Source organism: Lotus japonicus, chromosome 1 (assembly GCF_012489685.1).
Source record: "Lotus japonicus ecotype B-129 chromosome 1, LjGifu_v1.2".
Lineage (NCBI taxonomy): Eukaryota > Viridiplantae > Streptophyta > Magnoliopsida > Fabales > Fabaceae > Lotus > Lotus japonicus.
Genome location: NC_080041.1, coordinates 134,869,426 through 134,885,398, shown reverse-complemented (window position 1 = coordinate 134,885,398; position 15,973 = coordinate 134,869,426). Strand labels below are relative to the sequence as shown.

The 15,973-nt window shown below is 36.6% G+C and overlaps 2 protein-coding genes across 2 annotated transcripts; both read left to right on the top strand.

The window, feature by feature from the left end:
- The first annotated feature begins 1,857 nt into the window (after positions 1–1,857).
- LOC130731224 (uncharacterized) lies at positions 1,858–7,259 on the top strand. The gene is made up of 3 exons (XM_057583451.1): positions 1,858–2,106; positions 2,228–2,309; positions 3,781–7,259. The coding sequence occupies exon 3, from the start codon at positions 3,897–3,899 to the stop codon at positions 7,083–7,085; it is 3,189 nt and encodes a 1,062-aa protein (XP_057439434.1). The 5' UTR covers positions 1,858–2,106; positions 2,228–2,309; positions 3,781–3,896; the 3' UTR covers positions 7,086–7,259.
- A 2,098-nt stretch (positions 7,260–9,357) lies between these two features.
- LOC130731223 (protein BONZAI 3) lies at positions 9,358–15,281 on the top strand. Its single transcript, XM_057583450.1, has 16 exons — positions 9,358–9,774; positions 10,491–10,538; positions 11,327–11,475; positions 11,584–11,632; positions 12,478–12,534; positions 12,650–12,832; positions 12,944–13,078; positions 13,203–13,264; positions 13,356–13,452; positions 13,546–13,660; positions 13,738–13,814; positions 13,945–14,082; positions 14,294–14,461; positions 14,538–14,651; positions 14,766–14,862; positions 14,969–15,281. Exons 1-16 carry the CDS (start codon positions 9,589–9,591, stop codon positions 15,079–15,081), a joined length of 1,788 nt encoding a protein of 595 aa, XP_057439433.1. The 5' UTR covers positions 9,358–9,588; the 3' UTR covers positions 15,082–15,281.
- Positions 15,282–15,973: the final 692 nt, after the last annotated feature.

Genomic DNA, 15,973 nt, shown 5'->3' with positions numbered 1-15,973 from the left:
TTATTGACATTTCAGATTAGGGTTTATTTGAAGGAAACACGAAGCTCTCATGGAAACATGAAGCTTTCATTAATGTATCCACGTTTAAGTTTTGTTGATGAGAAGCACACGTGTTCTTAACACTTCTAATATATGTGCATCAAGAAACACCTCTAAACTCTGTTGGAGCTTCCAACCTTTTTTTTTGCGCATCAATTTCAATTTGATACCTTTTTTTTTCAGCAACTAATCAACTACTTCAAAAGACGAGTGTTAATTTGAGCTTAGGAATAGGAGTCAAGGGCGGCCAGTAAAAATGGTATTGAGAAAGAGAAAAATATGAGGTTGGCAGCACTTCTCGGAATGAGGTTGCCACATGGGATGTATTTGGGCTCAAAAGTGGGTCGACGTTGAATTTTACACAAAACAAAACATATATTGTGGCCCAGTTTTTTTTTTTTTTTTTGACTTCTCTCCTCCTTACAGGAGAAATTGAGTCAAACAGAATTACTCTCTCCGTTCCTATATAACTGACACTTTAAGGTTGTTGCACAAGTATTAAGAAATAACAATTAATTTTCTTGTTTTATTAAAAATACAATCTAACTTCCTATTATACCCTTTATCTCTCTTATTAATTCTAACTTTTCAATTTTCCTAACACCAATAAATGAAGGGTATAATTGGTAAAGTATAATTAATGCTCTCTTGAACTTTGTAAAGTGACAGATAATTAGGAACAAAATTCAGCTAGAAATAGTGTCAGTTACTTAGGAACGGAGGGAGTATAAAAAGTTCATTGTAAAATAAGTAACTTATTTTTATTAAAAAAATATTATAAAGATCTTTTCAGGAAAAATAAAACATGAAGAGGTGTTTGATCTAATTTTCTGAAGTTGAAATCTAAGCCGTAAGATCTTAATTCAACGACTATGATTTGTTATTAATATTTTTTTGAACGCACTCCCATAAATTTTTTACTGCACTAAATCAGGTCCAATTAAGCTCTTATTTTGGGCTTTAGCGTAAACATAGAACAAAGTTGATCCAAACAATGTATGTAATCAAACTTTCTGAAGTTGAAATCTAAACCGTTCGATCTTCATCCAATAAATCTAATAGCATATCTTAAAATCTAAGCCGTTTGATCTTAATTCAACCAACGACTGCGATTTATTAAATGTACTTCCTCACACCCAACCGTTCAATCTTCATTCAATAAATCTGACAACTGATCACGAAATCTAAGACGTCTGATCTTAATCCAACAACCACGATTCATTAAATGTACTCACTCCCATTAATTTTTTGGCTACACTTAATCTGGTCCAATTAAGCTCTTATTTTGGGCTTTAGCTTCTTTTTCTTTTTTGAAATTTTGGGCTTTTAACTTAAACATAGAACAAAGTTGATCCTTTGAAAAAAAAAAGTTGATCCAGTGTATTTAATCAAACTTTCTAAAGTTGAAATCTGAGCCGTTTGATCTTCATCAAATAAACCTTATGACATATCTCAAAATCCAAGTCGTTTGATCTCAATTCAACGACCACGATTCATTAAGTGTATTCACTCACTCTCAACCATTCGATCTTCATCCAATAAATCAGACATCTGATCATGAAATCCAAGTCGTTTGATCTCAATTCAACGACCACGATTCATTAAGTGTACTCACTCACTCTCAACCATTCGATCTTCATCCAATAAATCAGACAACTGATCATGAAATCTAAGTCGTCTGATCTTAATCCAACAACCACGATTCGTTAAGTGTACTCACTCCCATAATTTTATTGTCTCCACCATATCAAGTACACACTATCTAGAAGTCTCAAAAGGGTTGAAAGCAAGAGTAATTTGGGAAAATTTCAAGGACTCTTTTGGATGAATATAAAACCCTCCCCCTCCACCTCCACCTCCACCTCCTCCTTCCTTACATCCCCAGTAATCTCCTGTTGAAACCCTCTCTCTCTCTCTCTCTCTCTCTCCAGTTCAGCGTATTAATACATGGATACTCCATTGATTGTGTGTGTCTGAGAGAGTGAATGCAGAGTATAAATAGCTATAACTGCGAGCGTATCTCTCAATTGCCCAAAGCCTTCATCAACAAACGTAGCCGCAGTTCAAGTAAGTTTCATTCACTTCATTCGATCTCGCTTCTCTCAATTCTTTTTCAGATTGCGATTTAGGGTTCTAAACTCAATCTTTCTGCGTTTTGATTTCTTTTTTTCACGTTTTGACTGGCCAGCTCCGATCGTCATACTTAGGGTTTGGATTCTGCTGTGTGCTCGCTGCTGCTCTATCTTCATCGTCTAGGGCTGAATTTCACGGTATGTTTTATAATTGTTGTTGCTGTTGCTGTTGTTGTTGTTGGTGTTGGTGTTGTTGATGATGATAATGCTGTTGTTGTTGGTGATGATGATAATGCTGTTGTTGTTGATCATGAATTCATGATGTTGTTGTTGTTGTTGTTGTGTGTTTGTTTCTGGTTCGGTGTGTTGCATGCAAGAGAGTTTCAGATCTGTTGTTTTTGCAATTGATGGCTGTGCATTGTTTTACTTCACGGAAATGAGCATCAACTGAATTTCGTAGTGCATTGTTTTACTTTACAGAAATGAGCATCAACTGAATTTCGTAGTGCATTGTTTTACTTTACGGAAATGAGCATCAACTGAATTTCGTAGTGCATTGTTTTACTTTACAGAAATGAGCATCAACTGAATTTCGTAGTGCATTGTTTTACTTTATGGAAATGAGCATCAACTGAATTTCGTAGAACCTATGTTGTAGGGTAGAGATAGCTCTTGTCTAAGCTTTTGAATCTAAAATGGTGTTTCTAGGCTGCTGGTTTCTCATGTGTAGGTGTAGCGTGTGTGTACGTTTATTATGAAACTGAGTAATGCTGCATGCATGGATTGAAAAATGTTTTGCGGGATTTGCGCGAGCAGAATCTTCAACCGGTCAAATGGTTGTTTGTCGGAAGCCGACATAGGTAGTTAATTGAAAAGGGTGTCTTGCGCTATTTGCGCGAGCAGAATCTTCAATCGGTCAATCAAATTGTTGTTTGTCTGAAACCGACATGGGTAGTTAATTGAAAAGGGTGTGAACGCAAATCATATTCAGACACATGTCTTGTGTGTTTTTGTCTCTAGAATTTGAAATTAAGCTCATCATTTCCGTTATGATACTACCCACTCAATTAGAAGTAGTTTTCCACTTTTAGGTTTAGTGCATTTCGGAAAAACAATTTCAATTAATGACATTGAGCTGTTTGCGATTCGCGCTATGTAGTGTTTTCACTCACTTTGAGGTAATTTAAATTGAAAATATGTTTTTATCTTGAAAAGTGTCAATGGAGCAATTTCGCTCCGTGGAGAAGAACCAGCTTTCACATTCATATGGTGGTAACACAAACACACTAATCAAAACATGCAGGAATTAAAAAGTAGATGAAGTCATATATGTAAAATTTCAAACCCATGTTTGACATAAAAAGCGTGGATCCAAAATGCAATAAATGTATTGCGAACTTAACAGGAAAAAACTCGCCTAAGATGAGTTTTTCGGTAAGTATGAACACTTGGATTTTCATGGGCTAAAATTTCAAAATACTTTAAATTAAATCAACAGTAGATATAGTTTTACTTGCACACTTTAGAGCCGCCTTGAGATAAAAGTTTCCCAGTTGATATTAATTTTGCAAATGCTTATCTAAAAACACATTTACTATTTTTGTTTATGCAAGTAATGCATGGCATTTTTGTTTAAGTTGTTCATCAGCGGTTTTGCTTTTGCAATCAGGTGAAAATTTTGCACCCTGTCTAGGTGTTCAATTTGTGAAGAGGCAGAAGTTTCCTTGTCATTGTGCTGTGTGACTGAGAGGACTTCAATGTTTGGGTTTTGATTTTGATTCTCCCATGGAGTGCAACAAGGACGAAGCTCTGAGGGCAAAGCAAATAGCTGAAAATAAAATGCAAAGTGGTGACTTTGAAGGGGCATTGAAGTTTGCTACGAAAGCCAAACGACTGTTTCCTGAGGTTCAGAACATTGCTCAGATTCTTACTGTTTGTGAGGTTCACTGTGCTGCACAGAACAAGCTCTCTGGGTCCAACATGGACTGGTATGAAATTCTTCAGACTGAACGATTTGCTGATGAAGTTACTATAAAGAAACAATATAGGAAGCTGGCACTGCTGCTTCATCCGGATAAAAATAAGTCTGCCGGGGCAGAGGCTGCTTTCAAGTTGATTGGGGAAGCTAATAGAACTTTGAGTGACCAAACAAAGCGTTTTGCATATGATTCAAGGATCAGAGGCCTTGTGGGAACAACTGTACCTCCGAGTCAGCGGTTTTGGACATATTGCCCACACTGTACTACTAGGTATCAGTACAGCAAAACTGCTTTGAATGTTACGATGCGATGCCGACAATGTATGGAGTCCTTTACAGCTCATGATATGGGAGACCCGAGTGCATCACCATGGCCACCATCTACTAACCATAAGGAGCCTTCGAAGCATGTGCCACCAAAAGAAGCATCAAAAAATAATGGGGGAAAACCTTCTGTTAGAGGACCGATGGATAAGTTTGTGCGGTCTTCTCCTGTGTCTATGTCGAAATGTACTGCTGGAGTTGGTGTCTCTCACAAAGTTGAAACGAGCCATGTGACTGCAGGATTGACAAAGGCTAGTGTTGGAACTTCCAAACCTGGTACATCCAAAGCCAAGGAATCCCAAACCCCGAAAAATGTTGGAAGTAAGAGAGCAAGGCAGTCAGCATCAGATTCGAGAGATGATCGCAAGGCTGAAAATGTTAATGGCATGAAAGATACCAATGTTCAAGAAAACGGTGCTGATCCTTCTGGGCTTGATGCAGGAGTTCATCATAGAAAATCTTCCAGGAAAAAACAGCGTGTTTCGTACACAGCTGAAGGTGGTGATAGTCAGAGTTCTTCCAAAAGGTCACGGCTACATGAATCATTTAATATCGGTGAAGTTGGGAGAAAAGAAGTGCCTGCTAATGGTGGGTTGTTCAGTAATAGGAATCCAGCTAGTTTCACTGCAGGCGTGGCTGGTCAGAATGGAGAGATGAGAAATGAAGTAAGTGCCCCACCTGAAGAATCAGTTTTAAAGAATAAAAGGAAAATTGAGCAGTCCAATTTGCAAATAAAGGAGGGATCCAAGTCAGATGTTGATGATAGAAAGCCCAAAGCTGACAGATGTTCTCCACCTAATTCAAATTCGCCTTCCAATGTTGAGATCTCCTGCCCTGATCCAGATTTCAGTGATTTTGAGAAGGATAGGGCGGAGGATTGTTTTGCTGCTAGTCAATTCTGGGCTATTTTTGATGATATTGATAGTATGCCAAGATTCTATGCTCTTATCCGGAAAGTCTACTCACCTTTCAAGTTGCACTTTACTTGGCTTGAAGCTGACTCAGATGATCAAGGTGAGATTGATTGGCATGATGCAGGTTTACCTGTTGCCTGTGGTAAGTACAAACTTGGTAAATCTCAGAGAACTACAGATCGTGCTATGTTCTCTCACCAGATCCGCTGCATAGAAAGAAGCGACATAGGTTCTTATCTGGTTTATCCCAAGAGGGGAGAGACTTGGGCTATTTTCAGTGATTGGGATATTGGATGGAGCTCTAATCCAGAAAATCATTCTGAATATCAATTTGAGTATGTGGAAGTCGTATCTGATTTTGATGAGAATATTGGTATTCGAGTTTCTTATCTTGGCAAAGTGAAAGGGTTTGTTAGTCTCTTTCAGGAATCTGTGCAGAACGGACTTAGGTTATTTTGCATTCCACCTAACAAGCTTTACAGGTTTTCACATCGGATTCCATCATATAAGATGGATGGTAATGAAAGGGAAGGTGTTCCAAGAGGATCTTTTGAACTTGATCCTGCTGGTCTTCCTCTTAGTCTTTTTGAAGCAGGTGATTCTGGTTATGCGAAGATGGAGTCTGGAGTGCTAAACAATGGAGTCAATGCTTCAAGTCACAAATCTTCCATGTCTGAAGCTGAACAGGCAATGTCTAATGAGGGTACTCACAAAGCAAAGTTGCGGGAGAGTAATGCTGCTGGAAGAGTCTCGCAAATCCTTAGAAAATCACCAAGGTCAAATGTAAAAAGTATGAATAATGTTCAAGGTAGCACTAGTCAGAATATGGTAAGAGAGAATGACAAAGACATTGGCCACAGGGACTACAGTCAACCGGAGGGATTCCAGACTCATGACAAAACTCCACTAAAACATGATACAAATAATCATGGTAATGAGACATTGAAAGTTCGAAGGTCAACAAGAGCTTTGAGCAAGAAAACTCATTTAGGGGATGCAGGTGATTGTTCAGACACTGATAAAAACATGAAGGACTCCGTATTTTCTGAGCCAGATGGAAGTGATCGTGCATTTTCGAAAAAAGATTGCAGTGTGGGAGCATCTTGTTATGACTTCAAGAAGGAAAAATCTAGGGAGATGCTTCAGTGTGATCAGATATGGGCAATCTATGGTGATCGGGATAATATGCCCCATTATTATGCTCAAATTAAGAAGATTGAATCCACCCCTCTCTTTAGATTGCATGTGTCTGAACTTGAACCATGTTTGCCACCTAAAGAGTTAAAACGAACAGTATCTTGTGGTACCTTCAAAGTTAAAAAAGCCAAATCACAGGTTCTTTATGTCTCTGCATTCTCTCACCAACTAGAAGTGGAGCCCATGTCAGATAACAAATATGAAATTTACCCTAGAAAAGGTCAGATTTGGGCTCTGTACAAGGATCAGAACTATGAAGTGACTTCTTCAGGCCAGGGCAGAGGTGAATGTCATATTGTAGAAGTATTAGCAGATAGTGACAGGAGTATAGAAGTTGTCGTTCTGAAGCCTCTCTCTCTCAACAGCTCTCAGCCAATTTTCAAGGCTCCTAGAATCCAGAGATCTAAGACTGGTATATATGAGATATCAAGAGAAGAGGTTAGTAGATTTTCACATCAGATTCCTGCTTTTCAGCACACCGGGGAAGGCGATCTCCATCTCAGAGGCTGTTGGGTGCTGGATCCTTCTTCAGTTCCTGGTTTTGTCATTCAAGTAGACTGAAGTATAGCCTTTTTATTCTCTCTAGACCTCTTTTTAATTTAATTCTGAACTCATGTTTTCTATTGACTTCTGTGATTAACCAGCTATTCTAAGAATGTAGGGAAAGATGTTAAAGGGATTTCCTCATTCCATATTTTGGCAATTTATATATACTTAAATTGTTAAAGCTGCTGATATTATCTTCTGGGCATGTTTCTGTTTATTTGGTAGATGCATCATGCATGATCACATGTTCATCTTGTGTTGTGATTTGACATTCCTGAACTTTGTCATTGGCTCAATATCTGATGATGTCCTTCCTTGGTATGTTTTTAATAAAAAAACTTGAATTGATTTTCTATTAGTTTTGGGTAAATACAAAGTGTTTTGGGTTTCCTTCCCTGTTTCTTGCTCTGTTATAACTCTGGTGCCTAAGCTTAGTTTAGGCCCTTTAAGGTTGCTGGTTTTGATTTTCAATTCTCTGGAATTTGTTCCCTTTATCTAGTGTCCTCAGTGGCTCTGTTCTTGGCTGTTGATGCTAGACCTCTTTTTCTGTTTTGGCTTCTAGCCCTGTCTTGTTTAGTTTTTTTTGGCACTACTAGTGCTTTTTTAATAAAATTTGCTTATCCAAAAAAAAAAAAAGTGTTTTGCGTAAATACACACTGTTTCTTGTAGAATGAGCCACTAGAATTGATGCATTGTGTGTTTTAGAAAAAACCCTTAAAATGAGCCAATGGCATATATACGCATTGGCACACAGATTGTGGCACGCCCATTGGTAAAGAGCACCCCACATAAGTTGTTCACGTGGTAAAAAGTACACTTAAGTTTTTGACAAAAAAAAAATTTATTTTTCCCCAATTTGATAAATAGTATTTTAACTATTATCTTTCATCTTTTGAGAAACAGTATTTTTTTATTACTATGGTGGTAGAGACGAGTATAATATCCAAGTTCATCTTGAATCTATACGTCAGTGTCACCCATGTTGCATCTACAATGCATCATCAGCAGGACGTGCGTGTGTTTTAATACCTGGACTTTTTTTTGTGGCCCACTTCGAATCTTTGATAATGATATTTGATGGAGTTTCGTTTGTATTCTGCGACAGCCCCACCAGAAACAGAGTATCAGACCATAAACTTTTCCAAGGGAATCGAGTCCTTTTGTTTGGGGTCAGCTTATGAGTTTCATAGCTGAAGTTCTATTGCTGCAGCCTGCATGGACTTGTATTTTATAGTATGTTTATTTATCCACACACAACCACCCCATTATGCATTCCCCATGCTTCACGTTGGCCTTGTGATCTTCTATTTAATTACTAGTGAATTCTCTAAGTCACCCATACAAATATGAGGTCAAATAACTCGAATTTTAGGTAAACCAATAATTTTTGTACATGGTCATATGAATTCTAATTTCATAAGACACATCATTTAGGTGGCCCAGTATTATAAGAAGAAAATTTGGGTAATAAAAAACAACATTTCGTGTAAGTACCGAGTCCTCTAACAACAACAAAAAAACTGAAAATCATGATGACTAAAAGCGATAAATATGTTTATTTGATTCAGATGGAGGATAATTTGAAAGAATTGGTTGATATGACTCAAAGCTAATATAAGCTCTTCAAAACTCATCTTCATAATTAGTTGGAGAGTCCACTTATTTACTTACATTTTGTCATCAAACTAAAAATACCAATTAACCTCATAATCCACAATCCTTTGAGTGACAGACAAACAAACTCATTATTGTCATTAGTATATATATATATATATATATATGGAGACAATGATGAAGGTGAGGATGTGTCTGGAGAGGGTGCAACAACATTCTTTAAAATAGAACAAGCTGATATATCTTGATCAATTTGTAAATTCTAACTAGCATGTTTTTTGGATAAAATGGAGGTAATCACACGGGCACAAACCACAAAGCTTATTGAGTATAGTCAACCAGCTCATCTTTATCCATATTATACATAAGGGTTGAGAAACTTCTTAGCCATTTCAGAGTGAATAACATTCCAGCCACCAGAATTTTTTCATGGAAAAGAATTTATACTCGTTTTCCGTCTTTGGTTGGATAATTTGCTTTGAACTTTAGAAATTGCTTTATGCTTTTGCGAATAAGTAATTTTTTTTAATTTTATTATATTCATTATACTAATCTTTTACATTTGGAAAGCTAACAAATGCGCAAACTAAGACACAAAACTGAATCAAGTTAGAAGGAGGAAAATTACAGCAAAGTCGCATATGGTGTGTTATTTGTTTTGCCAATGTGTCAGGCTGCTAGCGACCAAATGAGCGTTCAACAATCTGTGTGCCAATGTATAAGCCATTGCCTCATAACGCAAAACGCGTTTTGTTGCATTCATTCATTCGTATATAAAAGCTACAACTTGAAATACAATGCAAGTGATTAGAGAATCGCTATATTTAGCATTTAGCAAACGCGATTGTAAATTGTAAATAAAAAATAACACATCGTCACTCGAAATTAAATTAGGGTTCTGCGAATGGGAGCGTGTTTGTCTGATTTGAAGGGAGGGAAGCAAGCGGTGGGAGGCGGCGGAGTAGGGTTCCCTCAAACTGTAACAGTCCCTGGCACTAGCACCGGCAACAATGGTGGGGGTGGGGCCAACGACGCCGTCGATCTCTTCTACACGGCGCAAGGTTTTCAAGCAATGTTCACCAGAGTTGAGGTACGATTTCGTTCATCAATCACTGTTTGCAACTTTGCATGCTCGATTTCGCTTTTTCAACTCGTGCATTGTATTGTCTGCATCATCATAATATGGACACACGTTTTGTCAAGTACGAGAGATAAAACAATTCAAATCATAAAAAATTGTGTATAATAGTATTATTGGTGGCAAAAATAGCAAGAATGTGTTGTTCTAGTGGTAGCCAAGTTCGATCCGTAAACTTACGGAAAATCATATGTTGGGAAAGACTCACATCACTTGGTAGGGTCATGTAAGACTAAAAAATTGGGCGGAAATCAACATATATTATGCAAAATCAACAAAAGTTAATTACAAAAAGTAGTATAAAATTATATATAATTGCAGCAAAAATAGCAAGAATGTGTTGTTCTAGTGGTAGCGAAGCTAGATCCGTAAGGTTAATAAGTAACACAAGTTCAAACATAGAAAAAATCATATGTTGAGAGAGACCAACATGGTAGGTCATTAGTCCCCGAGACCGAAATATTGAGCCAAAGTCTAACATATATTAAGCAAAATCAACAGTAGTTAATCACAAAAGGTAGTATAAAATTTTGTGGAAAAGTACAGTTGAATATAATATGATTCTATTGAGAATTTGCTCTTTTTCTTTTTTTAAATATACTATTCTTTATTGTTGGAAAATGGACAAGGTGGGCAATTACTTATGATCTTCTGATCTTTTACTGCAGTTAACTCTTTCAGCATGCAACTTGCTTGATCGGGACATTGCATCCAAGGTATATTTTGTTTGAGATAAGGATGCATATTTATACAATTATCCAAAATGGTTGCCACCTTTTTTTGTTATGCACATCACGTAGCTTGTTCACTACAGATCTACAATCACGTAGCTTGTTCACTACAATTGCACTGGCCAATTCACAAGCACTATTGTATTGTCAAACTGGTCAAATATGTCTGAGTACTTGTTAATCCTGACAAGTCAATTGTCAAACTTGTAAGCTAATGCGAACTTGCCAACCCTCAAAATCAAGTCTCCTTTGTTTATTTAATTGGTCATTTAGATTTTATTAATGTCTGGAAATTGTACTACAACTTATTCTAAAATCAGAATCAATATTTTGGAGAAATTTAAAAAAGGATGTTATATTTTGTTTGACTTCGCAATTTGAATAATTCAATGGTTGCTTCAGGGAATTTGACACGTTATGTTATGAAGCTTATCATTATTTTTAATATTATGCATTAGTGCAATTTAGTTCAAACTATTGATAATTTTTTAAGTTACTTTAGTCAGGAAAACTGGATAAAAGAAGTGGAGCCACGGTTCTTCCACAAATTCATGAAATTGTCAAGTTTCACAACCATATATTACAAAACAATTAATATATATTTAGTCAGCAACTGCAACATAAAAAATGACTATCTTTAGGTGGCAACTTATCTGAAAGTTTCAACATCATCGTGGTGGAAGTATTATTTGTTACTTGCACGTTGTTCTAAATTGGCCTCTGTTATCATAGTTTAGCTGAATTCCTTCTTTTGTTTGTTTAAAATATTTCAGAGTGATCCCATGGTTGTTGTATATGAAAAGAAAAGAGATGGTATATTGCAAGAATTAGGTCGCACTGAAGTCATAATGAATTGTTTGAATCCAGAGTGGATTGTGAAAGTTAGTGTTGCATTTCAGTTCGAGGTTGTGCAACCACTTGTGTAAGCTATCCTGATCTTTCCTGTGCCTATTCCTTGTTTTGCAATGAGCCTTCTTTCTGTTTAGACTTATTTGCTCTTTAACTCCCTCTCATTTTTCTTTTGTTCCAGATTTCAAGTGTATGACATTGATACAAAGTACCATAGAATTCCTGTGAAGGTTTGTGAACTATAAGCCTTAACATTTTATTCTTCATTGATGAATGAGTTCTCCTTGTGTTGTTTGTTCCATCAGGATTTCATAGTAATGCTTCCATTTTAATTAAAAAAGACAGGGCCAACTTGTAGCCTGCTATTATTTTTTAGGAGGAAATATTCAGCTCTATGGGGTATTAAAGTAATGGTTTCACAAAACCACTACATAATATACACTTGCACGATATTAAGTGGCCAATCATGTCTGTGTACTTAATAATAAAAAGGCTAAAATGCACTTTTGGCCCCTAATGTTTCAAGTTTGTGCAAATTCTGCCCCTACTCTATTTTTGTCGATGTTTCTACCCCTCATGTTTTCAAACAGTGCATCGTCTACCCCTCCGTCAGGGGTAGACGGTGCACTGTTTGAAAACATGATGGGTAGAAACATCGACAAAAATAGATAGGGACAGAATTTACACAAACTTGAAACATCAGGGGCCAAAAATGCTTTTTAGCCTAATAAAAATCAACAGTAGATTACTGCTCCTGTGTTGTAGTTTTGAAGTGCTTAAATATTGGATAATTCATAAATTACCTTATTCAGTGGTTAAAAAGTTGCTTGTCTACAATGCTAATCATAAGCATGGTATCAACCTGTGTGATAGGTGAGATAAATGTTTGATATATTTCAATAATATAAATGTACTATGAAGTTAGAAGGGGAGTCCAGTGAATGGTTATAAGCTTTTGTGTATCATATTGCCCCAAATCTAAATTCTAAGTACCTTTTCTTGCCCATTTAGTGAATGGTTATGAAGGTGAATTTATATTTAACAATTGAAAGTTTGAATCTGTTTGTTCTTGCAGACAATTAATCTGAAAGATCAAGATTTTCTTGGAGAGGCCACATGCACTTTGTCAGAGGTCAGTTTCATTGTATTCATATATAATCATTACTTTGGATGGAGAATTGAGATTATGGACCTTGTGTGGCACTGGTGTCTCTTCTTCATGTGTGTGCCTTTTGTCTCTGAGACAGATAGTGACTAAACAAAGCCGGAGCGTGACCTTAAGGCTCCAAAACAGAACTGGACGAGGTGGTTTAATAAGAAACCTAGGGGCAATTACTGTGCATGCTGAGGAGACTGCTGCTGCAAAGAGTGCTGTTGAGATGATCTTCCGCTGTTCACACTTGGATAACAAGGACGTTTTTTCTAAAAGCGTATATATTCAATACCCAGAAACATTCATGTTCTATTTTAAGTGCATAACTGCATATTTATTTATTGATGTTTTGGCATTTGTAAACTTTCTCATTTTCGTTTTCTTGTAGGATCCTTTTCTTAGAATATCAAGAAGGGTTGAGAGTGGAGGTTCTGTTCCCATTTGCAAGACTGAAGTTATTGACAACAATTTAAATCCAAAATGGAAACCAGTTTGTCTTAGTTTCCAGCAGTTTGGAAGCAAAGTAAGCTTTGCCACCTTTGGGCTTAATATTTTATGATGGAGAATGGACCATTTTGATATTCTAATTACTTTCTCATGCAGCTCAGATTTTTATCTAGCTTTAAAAATTTGTAACTTCTATGCAGGATAATCCACTAGTCATCGAGTGTTTTGATTTCAATAGCAGCGGCGATCATGTACTTATCGGGTAATCATGGAATTGTCGGTTATTGTTTTATTTTCTAGTTCATAGCTCCAACAGTATACTGATATCAAGGTTTATTGCTTCCCACCACCAGTAAACTGGAGAAGTCTGTGGCAGACCTTGAAAAACTGTACAACGGGAAAGCAGGTGCAAATTTTTTCATGCCATCCAAACACCATAGACAAGACAAGGTGATTATTGGCCCAAGCAATTGAAGTATAGAACTATGTTTTGGCTCCACTTCTCTGCCTAAGCTCACCGTCTTTACAATTTCTTCCCCGTAGGTTCTTAAGGGTCAACTCTTTGTAGATCAATTTTGTGAAAAGGAACAGTTCACTTTCATTGACTACATATCCAGTGGATTTGAACTAAACTTCATGGTTGCTGTAGATTTCACTGGTAAGTATCAATTCTATTACCGAATGTGATTACTCATCTGCTCTGTACAGTTTGCTGAGTGCTTCAAATTTGTCCAGCTTCAAATGGAAATCCTCAACATTCAAATTCTTTGCATTACATTGATGTATCTGGTCGGTTAAATTCATACCAAAAGGTAAGCTTGATACTTATTGTCAATGAATGATTCTGAAATTCCTCTAATCATTAACTTGTGACTGAGACACAATAGGGATACATTCATCTGTTCCATTGTCTTGCCTAATCAACAAAGTGAATTTTTGTAGGCTATAATGGAGGTTGGGGAAGTTATTCAGTTCTATGATTCTGATAAGCAGTTTCCTGCATGGGGCTTTGGAGGACATGTACCTGGTGGCGGCGTATCCCACTGTTTTAATCTGAATGGAAGTTCAGGTAGCTCTGAGGTGAGAGATTCTCTTTTCATTTTGGTACAATGGTTCTTTCTTTATCCTTCATTAGAGATGGTAGAGAACTGTACAGTAATGATACTAGACTCTTCATGAAAAAGGTAGTAAACTACTGTTATTTGTCATTTTCCTCCATTGGTGAATTCAGCTTCACCTCTTTTGTGAACTAAAACATAAATTTATGGTTACTTTTCCTTTGTGTTTATAGGTTGTAGGAGTTGAAGGGGTAATGCATGCTTATGCTACTGCATTACGCAGTGTCACACTGTCAGGACCCACGCTGTTTGGCCCAGTTATAAACATGGCTTCACAAATGGCCGCCGAGTCCCTTTCAACACATAACAGCACCAACTATTATGTTTTACTTATTATAACGGTGAGAAGATAATAAATTGCATTATTTTGTTGTTTGTACATGACTTTGTAGCCTGATTATGGTTAATTTCTTATAGGATGGAGTTGTTACTGATCTTCAAGAGACCGTAAATTCTCTGGTTAAAGCATCTGACCTTCCCCTGTCGATTCTTATAGTTGGAGTTGGAAATGCTGATTTCACAAACATGGAGGTCTACTTTCTTATTATTGTCCCAAAAATTTTTCCCCTTAGACTCCATTGATTGTTTAGTTACATGGCTTTCATTTGCTTTCAGAGAGAATAACATGAACTTATTGGCTTGCAGGTACTGGATGCTGATAATGGGCGTAGACTAGAGAGTTCTACTGGTCGTGTAGCTACACGAGATATAGTGCAGTTTGTCCCTATGAGAGAAGTACAAAGTAAGTACCACAAGTTAACTTGATGAGAGTCTTCCAATTTGTTACAATTTTTCATCCCTTGCATTATTTTGTGATTCTTATCATTCCATTTCATGTTTTTTTATAGGTGGGCAAATCTCTGTTGTGCAAGCTCTTTTGGAAGAACTACCTGGACAATTTTTGACTTTCATGCGATGTAGGGACATCAAGCCAATTCCTTTCGGTTTCCCTCAAGCATGACGCAGCCAACAAGCTTTTTCTTCTAAAGATAGCTGAGACTAAGGGTTGATTGCTTTCTTTTTCTATTTTTTACTCATGAAAATAGGGGATAGTTATAACCTGTGTAAAGGGTCATAGTTATCTTTGGGATTTATAACGTAGTTTTCTCGTCATATGCTATGGATATTTTCTTATATAACATGATTTGTTCACTTTCATAATTTTTTTTGTCCACTTACCATAGTTTTATTGCACCCCATTAATTATTTTCTCTTTATAAAAGAACAAAATTATTATTCTCAACAAATTCTTCTCCGTACGCAACTCCTAGGGATCGAATCCTGCCCTACTCCTAGGGATCAAACTCTACCCTAGGCTAGATGTCCACGTCTATCTCATTATTAAATTCTCATATTATATTTATTTTGGCTTAAATAAGTTTGTGGCTCATGTGGCAATGCCACATGGGATTAGTGAGTTGACGTGGAATTTATTTTTTCATTTAAATTAAAAAAAAAACTTAATTAATTAAAAAAAAACCTTTTGTAATTCTTATATTTTTTTTTCTTTACTTTCTTTCAGTAAATCTAATTTAACTTGATGAATAACTTAATTAACTCAAAATAAAATAAACTCAACATTCATCTACTTCCTCCTCTAGAAAACATCCGAATCCTTCACCGCTGTCGGATCCCAGCAGAATCTGATATGTTTGAGACGATCTTCTTCCTCCTCCTTAATCTTCTTATTCACACTCAAACTCGTTCGTCACCATCTGGGTCTTAAGTGACAACAATCATATTTGCATCTGGATCTAAATGACCCAATAAAATGGTTTAAAAAAAAGCTAAAATAAGTAAACATATTTGGAAACAATATGCGAAACATAGTGATTGTATTGTTGAATGTTCTG

Coding starts and splice junctions, on each gene's coding strand:
- LOC130731224 (XM_057583451.1), top strand. CDS start 3,897: ATGGAGTGCAACAAGGACGAAGCTCTGAGGGCAAAGCAAATAGCTGAA.
- LOC130731223 (XM_057583450.1), top strand. CDS start 9,589: ATGGGAGCGTGTTTGTCTGATTTGAAGGGAGGGAAGCAAGCGGTGGGA. Junction 12,535..12,649: donor CCACATGCACTTTGTCAGAG/GTCAGTTTCATT, acceptor TCTCTGAGACAG/ATAGTGACTAAACAAAGCCG. Junction 14,863..14,968: donor CCCTATGAGAGAAGTACAAA/GTAAGTACCACA, acceptor GTTTTTTTATAG/GTGGGCAAATCTCTGTTGTG.